The 12,837-nt window shown below is 36.2% G+C and overlaps 1 protein-coding gene across 2 annotated transcripts in view; it reads right to left on the bottom strand.

Annotated features, from left to right (window-relative positions):
* Rgpd4 (RANBP2 like and GRIP domain containing 4) overlaps positions 1–12,837 on the bottom strand; it is a 60,862-nt gene that overhangs the window by 29,928 nt on the left and 18,097 nt on the right. For both annotated transcript variants that reach the window (XM_048352496.1, XM_048352497.1), the window contains exons 8-17: positions 10,230–10,317; positions 9,190–9,399; positions 5,788–5,969; positions 5,533–5,708; positions 4,668–4,791; positions 3,798–3,959; positions 3,466–3,603; positions 2,789–2,935; positions 2,132–2,311; positions 1,742–1,825 (exon numbers count right to left, since the gene is read on the bottom strand). In XM_048352496.1, coding sequence (XP_048208453.1) covers positions 1,742–1,825; positions 2,132–2,311; positions 2,789–2,935; positions 3,466–3,603; positions 3,798–3,959; positions 4,668–4,791; positions 5,533–5,708; positions 5,788–5,969; positions 9,190–9,399; positions 10,230–10,317 — 1,491 coding nt within the window. The remainder of the gene's footprint in view (positions 1–1,741; positions 1,826–2,131; positions 2,312–2,788; positions 2,936–3,465; positions 3,604–3,797; positions 3,960–4,667; positions 4,792–5,532; positions 5,709–5,787; positions 5,970–9,189; positions 9,400–10,229; positions 10,318–12,837) is intronic.

Genomic DNA, 12,837 nt, shown 5'->3' with positions numbered 1-12,837 from the left:
AGAGAAAATAAAACTATGTTCTTCACCCCTTGGTACCAACTAGCAATCAATGTATTCACCAACTCTAACCTAAAAAACTAGATAGCTCCTAAAAATCTCATCTCCATCCACACTTATATTAATCTTATTAGTCATTAATGGTATCTTATCAATAGCTATGAACCTGTAATCTGGACTAGAATCCTAATTTTAAAGATTCAAACTGGTAAAAATTGAGTTCAAATTTTCTTACTTTATAGATTACAAGTCAGACCAAAGAAAGAGTTGCTAAGCTTATCCACAGTGGTTTACTACTATTCATTTCAGTCATTTGCTAAAGGATATGATCAAAATTTCAAAAAATATAAATATATACTAAAATGTAAACAGTCAATCTTTTTGCCTGTGGGTGGCCAATGTAATTTCTATTTGGTTGTGTTGTGGGGGAAAAGGTTTGCTTCAGTAGGGGAAAGCTCACTTATCAACAGTGTTTGTAATCTATTTCAGTTTCATGAGCGACCATGAAGCTCCCTAGTCTTCAAAGAAACATGTTCTTCATGTACTTTCTTCAAGGTCCAGCTTTGAAAACCAATAATTAAGATGGAGAAAAGGCTCTGCTGGGTGGCTCCAACATTGAGAATCCAATATTGGAAACATTGCCAGAAAGAAGAGAAACACTTTAACTACATACCATATAAAAGATTTTCTTTTTAAGTCAGGAAAAAAAAAAAGAAAAGGAAACAACAACTGAAACAAGATCATTAACTAGGGATGGAATTCATAGTAGCTCCAAGCTTTCAAAGCTTAAAGGCTCATCTACATCGCTTAAAATATATGTCAGGTATACGAAACCTATACACTAAGTCAAGATCTTATGTAATATCACAGGTCATGTTTACACAAAGTGAGCATACAAATCTAAAATTCAAAAGTTTATCAAAAAATATTTTGAGTCACACACTGCTGAATGCACCAGGAGTAATCACCACAAACCAGAATTTCCTTGCTATAACTTTGGAAGTATGGGTAACTTAGTTCTTGCCAATGAGCATGGTTCCGATTCCAAAGAAAGCCCCTGGGAGTGGTACAGTATAAAAATTATGTATACGCAACTATTTGCCTACATAATTAAAATTCACATGAAATCATTTTAAGAAATTGTGTAAAACAAACTTTTGAAGGTTAGATCATTTTTCAGTTCCGAGACACAAATTTAATACATATTTCACCCACAGCCAAGCTAAGAAATGAACTCACAGAATAAGGTACAATTAGTATACTTCAATATTTTAATTCAATCTCTTGAGAATCTCCTGTGGTAGGAATCATGGTATGTCTGGGTGATTTTTTTTTTTCTTTGCCAGTCCTGGGGCTTGGACTCAGGACCTGGGCTCTGTCGTTGGCTTCTTTTTGCTCAAGGATAGCACTCTACCACTTGAGCTACAGCGCCATTTCTGGCTTTTTCCACATATGTGGTACTGAGGAATCGAACCCAGGGTTTCATGTATGGGAGGGTAAGCACTCTACCACTAGGCCATATTCTCGGCCCTGGGTGAAAATATTTAAGAACTCACATTTGGGGAGGAAGGAGACATAGAAATAATTCCAAAAATATAGTAAAAGTAAAAAGAAACATAGATGGAACACAGCATAATCCTTCCTATATTCACGGCATAGGGAATATTAACCACTTTTAAGTAAGTGAGGAAGTGCTAAAGGAACAATCCTTGAATAAGAATATTCAAAAAATTGAGTGGCTTACCTTAATGGCCTCTACTTGTTGGCAAATCATTTTCAATAGACAATTCTGATCTTCTGCCCATCGAGGTGGTGTTTTGGGGGAATACTAAAAATGTAACAGTAACAAAATAGTATTTTAAAACATTTAGGAAAAAAAATCCACATTCTATAATGTACCAAGTCATTTTTTTTTTTTCGCCAGTACTAGGGCTTGGACTCAAGACTTGGGCACTGTCCCTGAGTTATAATTCCACTTTTAACTTTTTGCATGTTAATTAGAGATGAGTCCAGTGGACTTTCCTACCCAGGCTGGCATGGAACTCAAGATCCTTTGATCTCAGCAGCCTGAGTAGCTAGGATTACAGCCATAAGCCACTGCCACTCAGTTCTGATTCATTTGTTTTCTACTTACTTTGTAACTTTTACTTGGTGACAGAGAATACTTGGTAGGAGATGGTGTAGAATGTTTAATTTCTAAATCTGTATTTCGTAAACAACCATTTTTATAAAGAGGACCTCCATCACTATAGTCTTCAAGTTCCTGCATGACTGAGTTAAGCATCTCTTTAACAGACTCCAAGGGCACAGGCAACTAAAAACAAAAGGCATTCATCAAAGGTTTTAGTTTGTAAAATTTCAATAGGAACCTAAAATAAAGAAGAGAGCAACAGCAGATGACAAGATGAGAAGAAATGTTTTGAAAAAGGCAGCCATACCTTCTATTTCATCGAAGTTCATTATAAACTAGTCCTAAAGTTTAAACATTTGTTTTGATCACAATGACAAAAATGTCTACTTCAGAAACATTTCCTAATTCTTCAAGGACTTTTATAAGTATATATGTATATATATATGCATATATATATGCATATATATATGTATATATATATGCATATATATATACATTACCAAGTTTAAAAACAGATAAATCAAACCCAAGACAAGGTAAAACTTCATATACACACTTGGACGCTGGACATGTATGTGCACCCTCCTATCCATCAATAACTAATGGCTTGTTATCAGTTACTAATAATTCTAATCCACAGGCAACAACCAGCCAACTTACTTTCTGGACCACTGAAAGATTTGAATCACTGTCATCTAAAATCTTTATTAGGTAGTCTCTGGTCTTTCTCAGATAATTTTTGCATTCTTCTTGTTCTTCAGGAGAAAGGGCATCATTTTCAATATCTTCTGCTTTCCTGTGAAAAATCTATACAAAGATAGCTTCTATGAATCAACTTGGTTTTCAAAACAAAACTTTTTGGGGGTGTATATATGCCAATACTGGAGGCTCAAGGCCACAAGACCTTGCTTGGATTATTTGCTCATGGCTGGAGCTCTATTACTTGAGCCATGCCTTCAGTCAGTCATTTTTTTTTTGTAAAAATAAAATGTCTCACAATTCTTTATTTACTTTAAAGTACTATTGTGTATATTTGTAAATAAAATAATACAAAAGAAATATTGATCAGCCAATTTAAGATAACATGAGATGGGCAAAGCATTTTTCTATTATAAACCAAAAACTATAAAAACCTCTATCTACCTTATACTTACATAAACTTTAATGGTGTCAGTTAATCTTTTTGCTGGTTAACTAGAAATATTCTCAAATACTTTTCTGCTTGGGCTGGTTTTAAATCATGATCCTCCCAGTCTTAGCTTCCTGGGTAGCTTTCTGTACCAGTGGCACCCACAAAAGAAAATACTCTAATTCAAGCACAACATACATACACTTACCAGTGCAAGATTCCAGTAAGAAACAACATTTTTAATAGATTCAAAAGTGGTCATAGCATCCTCTACATTTCCATTAACCGCATCCAGTATGGCAAAAGTTATATGTGCATCTTCCTCATACTCATCAATTTCAGATGCCTAAAATATATTTAGTCATTTTTACTAAAAATGATTCAAATCCAAATGACTTTCCAAGTTTCAATTTATCTAAACAGATTAATATCTCATTACTCTTCAGTTATATTTGTGTCACCTAATGGATTTAGTGATACAAATTATTTAACCTGTTAACAAGCTGTACATGCAGAAATTCACAAAGGGTTCTTCATTACCTGAATGTCTGCACAATGAAAATGTTTAAACAGAGGATCAGTAGGTTCAGGGATACTGTTCTTCATTTTTATGATCTTTAATAATGGTAAAACTTTCTTCCAATAATGAACACTCCTGCCTATATATTCCCGTTGATCATAGAAAGAATTAAGACTGCTGCCCTAAAATAGAAAATTAGAAGCATATAAGCTTAAGGAACACATATAATCAGATTTAAATTTTTCATTCACAAATATGAAGAACTAGTTAAAATTTTAACCTAAAACCAAATGGATGGGCTGGGAATGTGGATTAGTGGTAGAGTGCTTTGCCTAGCACGTCTGACGCCCTGGGTTCAATTCCTCAGCACCACCTAAACAAAAAAGGCCAGAAGTGGTGCTGTGACTGAGCAAAAGGAAGCCAGGGGCAGTGCTTGGGCCCTGAGTTCAAGCCCCAGGACTGGCAAAAAAAAAAAAAGGAAAGAAATCTTAAGTCATTTGTTTGATTACTTAGAGTTGCCATTTTCAGACAACTAAACAATTCAGCCAAAGAGGTTCAATATCCCTCCCCTAGTATTTTTTTTGTGTTAGTCATTTTTCAGGCAGGATCCTGAGTTTTTGTTTGGGGGCCAGTCTCAGATAGAGATTCCCCTATCTATATAGCTAGCTCCCTCATAGCTGAGATGACAGTCATGAGTCACCATGCCTAACTTTGGATTGAGATAAGGTCTATTTTTTGCTGGAACTGACTTCATACAACCCTCCCAATTTACACCTCCCACATAACTGGGATTACAAGTGTAAACCATGGTGCCAAAATAACTTTCTGGTTTTTTAAATATTAAGAACTTATTCTTTTTTAAAAATGATTTTACATTGTAATGAACTTACCGTTTTCTGAAGGCACTTTGCCCAATACACAAGCAAAGCAGGTTGAAGGCCATGTTTCTCCTGGCCCCTTAGAGTATTTATTTCATGCTGAACCAGAAGGCGCAATTTTGCTGAGGTTCCAGGTCTAAAAAAAAGTATCAATCAAATTTCTTTAAAGACACACAGTTCAATACCTACATGTACGCTAACATCACATGACAAATCAAATCTTGACAAGAATTAAATCTCCAACAAAACCTAGGCAGTAAGTCAAAGAAGGGTTTTCTTTTAATCTTGGCAATACGGGGGTTTTGAACTAAGGGTCTCATGCTCAGCTATCGGGCTACACCGCTTAAGCTGTGCCCCTCAGGAGGCAGCCTGATGTATTTATTTTAAGAGCTGACATTTTCAGACAGCCAAAATCTGCCTTTCTGAAAAAGTCAATTTGATCAAAAAGCTAACCATCTAAATCTCATTTTACCACAGAGAAGACACTGCCGATCTACAAAGCCTCGTGTTACCTAAAAATGTAAATTTTCCTAGCTGGACAATAATTACAGGGAAGTAGTAACAGTAGCATTCAGTGCAGAATTCTGTCCTAAGCATCCCTACTCCTTTACTTTAGGCATTTTTCAAATAGGGCCCTATATTTTTTTGACCAGGCTGGACACAGGACACTGATCCTACTTTTGCATCCCAAATTTCTGGGATTATAGTGTACCACCAGACCTGGTGGTCCTTTACAAGATAGATTATGCCTACGGTTTCTTTGCCCTGGCTGGCCTTAAATCCTGATATTACTATCTCTGCCTCTCAAGTAGAAGGGATGATAGGTGTGAGCTACAACACACAACTTGAAGAAGTTATTTTTTATTTTACTACTTACATTGCTTTTCTGTGAATTAGAGTACAAACTGCATCCCACCAGGATTTCTGTCGTTCTGTACAAAGCTGTTTGCACACAGGGAGTGGCAAACACAGTGGCTGATAGGAGCTACGATGAGAATTACACTTCTCTTTTAACTGCAAGTGACTAGTGTATATTACTCCAAGTAAAAATACCTATTTAAAGAAAAATTTAAGTTAGGAAACAATATTGAACAAAACTAAAAATATCTAATTTGTTACAATCTATGCTTACTTCAAGATCTAAAATACATATTGATTCAGGTGCATTTGTTTCAAGTCTTGAGGTTTCCTGGGGCAAATGATGAAAAAGCTGTTTTAGCCATTTTCGAATTGCAGGTAAGGTAGGCAGTGAATTCCATTGTAAGCCAAGCCAAGTAAGGTGCTGAAGACTACCATTATGTGCTCGAATGGCGCCTGAAAAAAAATAGAGATGCAAAACAGAGTACAGGTTTGAGAAATTTTCTTTGTACCATTAGTTTTGCCAAAACAAAATACTTTAAATCCCATTAAATGCATCTTTATATTATTTTGTTTATATGCATAGATACATATATATACATATATATAATTTAGTTATATCAGAGCTGAGCGATATATTAGGACAAGCAAACTCTCATGTTTTTATTAAATGCATTCACACTTTACAGGTAGGACTTTTAATAAAACCAGCTGCATTCAAGAATGTTTTCCTTCTAGCCAGGTACCTGTGGCTTATGCCTTATAATCCTAACTACTCAGGAGGCTGAGATTTATGGATTGTGATTCAAATTAATCACCAAAAAGCCAGAATTCAGAGCTATAAGCAAGTGGTAGAGTGCTACCCTAAACAAAGAGCTCAGAGATAGCACCCCAGCCCTAAGTGCAGGACAGACACCAAATAAAAAATAGTAACAAAAAGTTATGTTTTAGCCTACTTAAGAAGTGAGACTCAACAGGAATTGATAAATCTGATGGGGACCAAAGAATGTACACTGTGTTAAAAGTATTGTAATGAATTTTCCTCAAAATAGTCATCAAAACAACAGAATATCACTCTACTAATCCGTAAGTAAAGAGAATGACAAGAAATTCAATAATGAAAAGAGTTTATGAGTTTCCAGAAACAGGAACTCCAAATTAAAGGGTATGTAGTAAAATATTTACATTAAAATTTAAATTATATATATATAATATATATATATTAAAACTGGTGCCAGGCACCAGTGGCTCATTCCTGTGATCCTAGCTACTTAGGAGGCTGAGATCTAAAGTTCAAAGCCAACCCAGACAGAAAAGTCCAAGAGATTCCATCTCCAATTTACCAACAAAAGCTAGGCTGGAACCATGATTCAATGGTCTTTACCATCTAGGAACAATCAAATGGAGTACATTCAAGGTATTAATAAATTAAAGCCCCACAACCAACTAGATAGAAATCATCGAAGTATTATTCTAATAGTAAGAAAACTAATTTGGATACCCAACAACGGTAAGCAAATTATGGATAAAAGATTAAGTTGCCTTAATCTTTGATAAAGGGGCTAAAACAATAGTTTGGAAGAAAGATAGCCTCTTTAACAAATTGTGCTGGAAAAACTGGCTCAACACATGCAACAAACTAAAACTAGATCCTTATATATCACCCTGCACCAAAATCAATTCCAAATGGATTAAAGACCTCGAAATCAAAACAGACACCCTGAAAACACTAAAGGAAGGAGTAGGAGAAACACTTGGGCTCAGGAGAGAACTTCAACAAAGACCCAGAAAGGCTACAAATCAAAGAAAGTTTGGACAAATGGGACTGCATCAAACTTCAGAGCTTCTGCACCACAAAGGACATAGCTCGCAAGATAAACAGAAAGCCCACAGACTGGGAGAAGATCTTTACCGGCCATTCAACAGACAAAGGCCTCATATCTAAAATATATGCAGAACTAAAAAAATTACCTTCCTCCAAAACAAAACCACAAAGAACCAACAGCCCCCTCATCAAGTGGGCTAAAGACTTACAAAGAGACTTCTCTGATGAGGAAATGAGAATGGCCAAGAGACATATGAAAAAGTGCTCTACATCACTGGCCATAAAAGATATACAAATCAAAACAACATTGAGATTCCATCTCACCCCAGTAAGAATGTCATATATCAAGAAAACTAACAATAACAATTATTGGAGGGGATGTGGCCAAAAGGGAACCCTACTCCATTGTTGGTGGGAATGTAAACTGGTTCAGCCACTCTGGCAAGCAGTATGGAGATTCCTCAGAAGGCTAAATATAGAACTCCCCTATGACCTAGCAACCCCACTTTTGGTCATCTATCCAAAAAACCACAAACAAAATCACAGTAAAGCCACCAGCACAACAATGTTCATCGTAGTGCAACTTGTCATAGCGAGAATCTGGAACCAACCCAGATGCCCCTCCGTAGATGAATGGATCAGGAAAATGTGGTACATATACACAATGGAATTTTATGCCTCTATCAGAAAGAATGACATTGCCCCATTTGTAAGGAAATGGAAGGACTTGGAAAAAATTATAATAAGTGAAGTGAGCCAGACCCAAAGAAACATGGACTCTATGGTCTCCCTTATTGGGAATAATTAGCACAGGTTTAGGCAAGTCACAGCAGAGGATCACAAGAGCTCAATAGCTATACCCTTATGATGACATAAGATGATGCTAAGTGAAATGAACTCCATGTTATGGAAATGATTGTTATATCACAGTTGTAACTACTTTCAACGTCCCATGTGTATCTGTAGCTTCTACTATTGATGATGTTCTTGTATCACCTTCCTGTGATTGTATCTACACTATCTCTGTAATCTTATCTGAGTATATTGGAAACCGTGTATACTGGTATTAGAACTAGGAAATTGAAAGGGAATACCAAAATTGAGAGACACAGGGTAATAAAAGAGAAACAACTACAAAAGCAATACTTGCAAAACTGTTTGGTGTAAGTGAACTGAATACTTCATGGGGGGAAAGGGTAAGGGGGAGGGAGGAGGGGGGTATGAGGGACAAGGTAACAAACAGTACAAGAAATGTATCCAATGCCTAACGTATGAAACTGTAACCTCTCTGTACATCGGTTTGATAATAAAAACTTTAAAAAAAAAAAAGATTAAGTTGCACTAAGAACTTATTTAATTTTTGTGCCAGTACAGTTAACTTAACCTCAGAGCTTCATGATTTTTTTTTTACCTTTTTTACTCAGGCTGGTGTTCTACCATTTGAACCACATCTCTACTTTTAGCATTTTGGTGGTTAGTTAAGAGATCAGAGACTCACAGATTCTCCTATCTAGGCTGGCTTCAAATATAGATCCTTAGATACCAGCCTCCTGGGTAGCTAGGATTATCTGTGTGAGCCACCCATGTATAGCTTATTTGTTTCAAAATATACTATGGGAGGGTAATTCATGAAAGACAAATAGTAACATGTAGTATAAAGAACAATATAAGCTATTTATAGCCATACTCTCAAACCCTCTCCATAAACACACACTCCCCCAAAAAGCCCCAAAAGGAATACAGGAAAATATTAGTCAATACTTCTTGGTAGTGAGCTTATGGGCAACTTATTTTTCTTCTAACATGAAAGGATTAAGATACAGAATATTTCCTCTGGAAGACACAACTTACCAATATCATATCTAGCCAAGTCATCGGGCTCTGGTGCTTGAACATCAATGTTTACAATATTATCACTACCAAGGAAAGAATTATCCTTAGGCAACTGACTGGAAAACAAAGCATCATACAGAGCAGACTGGCCACTTTTGTTGGCGAAAGATTCCACAACCTCCTTTAAAAAATCTTGCTTGCCACGACTCAAGTTTACCAACATGTGCCCTAAAAAACAAATGAAGTTATTTTCATTATTTTATGGTGAAATACAGGTTGTATTCACTCACATCTCTTAACTGCTAAAACAAGTAAACAAAGAGGAGATAATATGATTGTGACCTCACCTCCCAGACTACAAAAGAATTAAAATAAAATTTAAGAAAAATCACACCTGAACAAAAAGGATGTTTCAGTAGAAAATAAATGCAGTACAGGTTTAATGGTATCTCTACTAACAGTTAAAGAGAAAAGATATAATGTATATGTAAAATGCCAAAAAGCATTTGTATTTTACAAGGAAAAATATGGGACTTAAGTGGCCTTTGGACAACCAACCGTAGGGCTAAGTTCTAATTTTCTGATGTTACACACTAATTTTTAAACACAGATGATTAGATTCCTCCTTTATTCAGCTAATGTTTCTAGAAAGGGCTTCAGAAATAAAACTTAATCTCTAAGTTTGGAGTGAAGAGTCTACACTAAAGCATTCCTTGGCTACTGTTCCATGTTACAGCTGATGAACTTTGAAATATGCTAAAGAAAAGAATCCAGTCACAAAAGACCATAACTGTATGATGCCATTTAGGTGAAATATTCAGAATAGTCAATTAAAAGATGCAAGTAGATTAGTGATTACCTGAGGCTGAGGAGATTAAGAAAAATTGAAAGCGATTGCTAATACCAATTAGCATTGGGACTTCACTATGGGTAATGAAAATGTTAATTTGTGTTTTTAGTAACTGATATATGTGAAATGAATTATGTGGAATGTTAATTACATTTCAAGCTGTTCATGAAAGTTTCTTTTCTAAATTAAATTAAAGCATTACTATTACCTGATTGGCTCAGGCGATCAAACGCCATCATTTCCAATAGATTTTGTCCAGCTTCTCCTTTTATTAATTTAACCTTTGGTCTTGGAACCTGGCAATTTGAAATCAAATGCTTAGTTCAGAAGTCTCCACATTTCTAAAAATGTGATGTTTCTTTTAAATTTTTTCCCTGCTCCCTCTACAAAATTTTTGGAAACAGATAGTTAAGTGATGACCAAACTTAATTAGAAAACAGACTGCAAAAAAAACTGGGAAACAAGGAATAATAATCTATAAAAAGAGACATTACAAAGAACACTTGGGAAATAATTACTTTCTAATAAAAGCACATTTAAATTACACTGGGCACCAGTGGCTCACACCTATAATTCTAGGTATTCAAGAAGTTGAAATCCAGAGGATCAAAGTTTGAGGCTAGACTAGGCAGAAAAATCTGCAAGACATCTCAAAGAAAAGAAAAGAAAAAGGTCCCCAAACCAGGCTGAAAACTGGAGATGTAGCTCAAGTGGTAGAACGCCAGCAAGTGCGAGGCCTTGGGTTCAAACCATAGTACTGAAAAAAAAATTCTTCATTTGGGGAAATGGAGAATTAATTTACAGTACTTCTCTACCCTGCATAAGCTACAGGCAGGAGAGATGATAACACTAGTGAGTAGCCCTGGTGAAACCATACTTGGAAATAACACTGTAGAAGGGGCCACAGTTTCAAAGTGTATGGATGATCTAGGAAATTAATAGGATAATGAAACACAACCAAGACAGTACATGGACATTAAGGCATATCCTACAAAGCTGAATGATGAATAAGTAGAATGGCAAAGAATATGTTATCTGCTTTCATGTACTAAGAAAATTATCTAGTAGATGACAGATGTAAGACTATTTTTGTTCTATACATAGTACAAAGAATCAAATGTTCGAAGACACACATTGCTTTCTTTAAAAGTAGAGAATACTCATTGAAAATATTCAGTATCAGCCAGGTGCTGGTGGCTCACACTCAGGAGGCTGCTCAGGAGGCTGAGATCTGAGGATCATAGTTCGAAGCCAGCTCGGGAAGGAAAGACCATGAAACTCTTATCTCCAATTAACCACTAGAAAAACGGAGTGGGGCTGTGGCTCAAGTGGTAGAGTATCAGCCTAGAGCGAAAAGAAGCCAGGGACAGGGCTCAGGCCGAGTCCAAGGGCTGGCAAAAAAAAAAAAAAAAAAAAAAAGTCAAATCCCTCATTATTTTTCCTTTTTTTCTGTGTTGGTCCTGAGGCTTGAACTCAGGACCTGAATATTGTCCCTGAGCTTTCATGCTCAAGGCTAAAGCACACTGCTACTTGAGCCACAGCTCTTCTTCTAGAAGTAGAAGCTCTACTTCTAGAAGGACAGTGCTCAGGCCCTGATTTCAAGCCCCAGGACTGGAGAGAGAGAGAGACAGACAGAGACAGACAGAGACCGAGACAGAGAGACAGACAGAGAGAGACAGAGAGAGAGAAAACAAAGGTAAGAGGACTGCAGTCCATGGCTGACCCCAAATTAAAAACACAAGCTCCTATCCAAAATAAAAAAGCAAAAAGAGCTAGGGGTGGTTGTTCAGACAGCCCCAAGTCCAAACCCCTATAACTACCAAAGAAATTTGAGCACTCCGACCAAGACAGAGCACAATAGTCCTACCAAAGTAACTTTGAGATTACTCCTGAAATACCATAATGCTGCTACCAACTTCTCTTTTGTGCTTACAATCACATGTTAACACCCAATGATAAAATTTCTACTGAAAGTAAAATCAGTTAATTAACAATTAAAAGAACATTTAATGTTTGTATAGAGAGCCTCAATGACTTCACTGATTTTCATTAATACATTACTTTTGAATTTAAAAAATATCTATTAAACCAACTGTAGGACATTATAAACTGAGTATCAACTGTTTTATTTTATTTTATTTGTTTGTGCTGATACCAGGCCTCAAACTCAGGGCCTTGTGCTCTCCCTCAGCTTTCTTGCTTATGGTTTACACTCTATGACTTGAGTCACACCTCCAGTCCTCAAGAGTATAAAAGACCTATACATAGTAAGCCTGTCTTTTTAACACATTTGTTACACAGTTTTGAAAAAGTAGTCTAAAAGAAAAAATTTTCAAAACACCCAGGCAGTAGCTCTCACCTATAATCCTAGCTACTCAGAGGGCACAAAATCATTGTTTAAAGTCAGCCCAAACCAAAAGTTTGAAAGATCCCACCTTCAATCAAAGAAAATTGGAGCTGACCCTGCTACATTTAAATAGAAGGGCCATGCATGTTCCAGGTCAGTGTGGGCATAAACACACCTTATTCAAAAATGACTAAAGCAAAAAGCACAAGAGTACAGCACAAGTGGTAGAGCACCTATCTCACAAATGCACTGTTCTGAATTCAAACATCAGTATTGCCAAAAAGAAAAAAAAAATTCCCATACATACATTATTCACTTCAGTTGATGGTAAGCTCTGGGCACTCCCCTTTATTACCAGTTGTATTTAAATCCTTGCCTGATCTGCTAAATGTTTCCCTATCTTTAATTTGTGAAAATCTGCCTCTCAAAAAAGCCCATGGTACACCTCAAAACAAGGTAAAAGTTAAGT

This window comes from Perognathus longimembris, chromosome 8, assembly GCF_023159225.1.
Source record: "Perognathus longimembris pacificus isolate PPM17 chromosome 8, ASM2315922v1, whole genome shotgun sequence".
Classification (NCBI taxonomy): Eukaryota; Metazoa; Chordata; class Mammalia; order Rodentia; family Heteromyidae; genus Perognathus; species Perognathus longimembris.
Note: the sequence above shows the minus strand (reverse complement) of the source record. Positions and strands in the feature narration are given on the sequence as shown.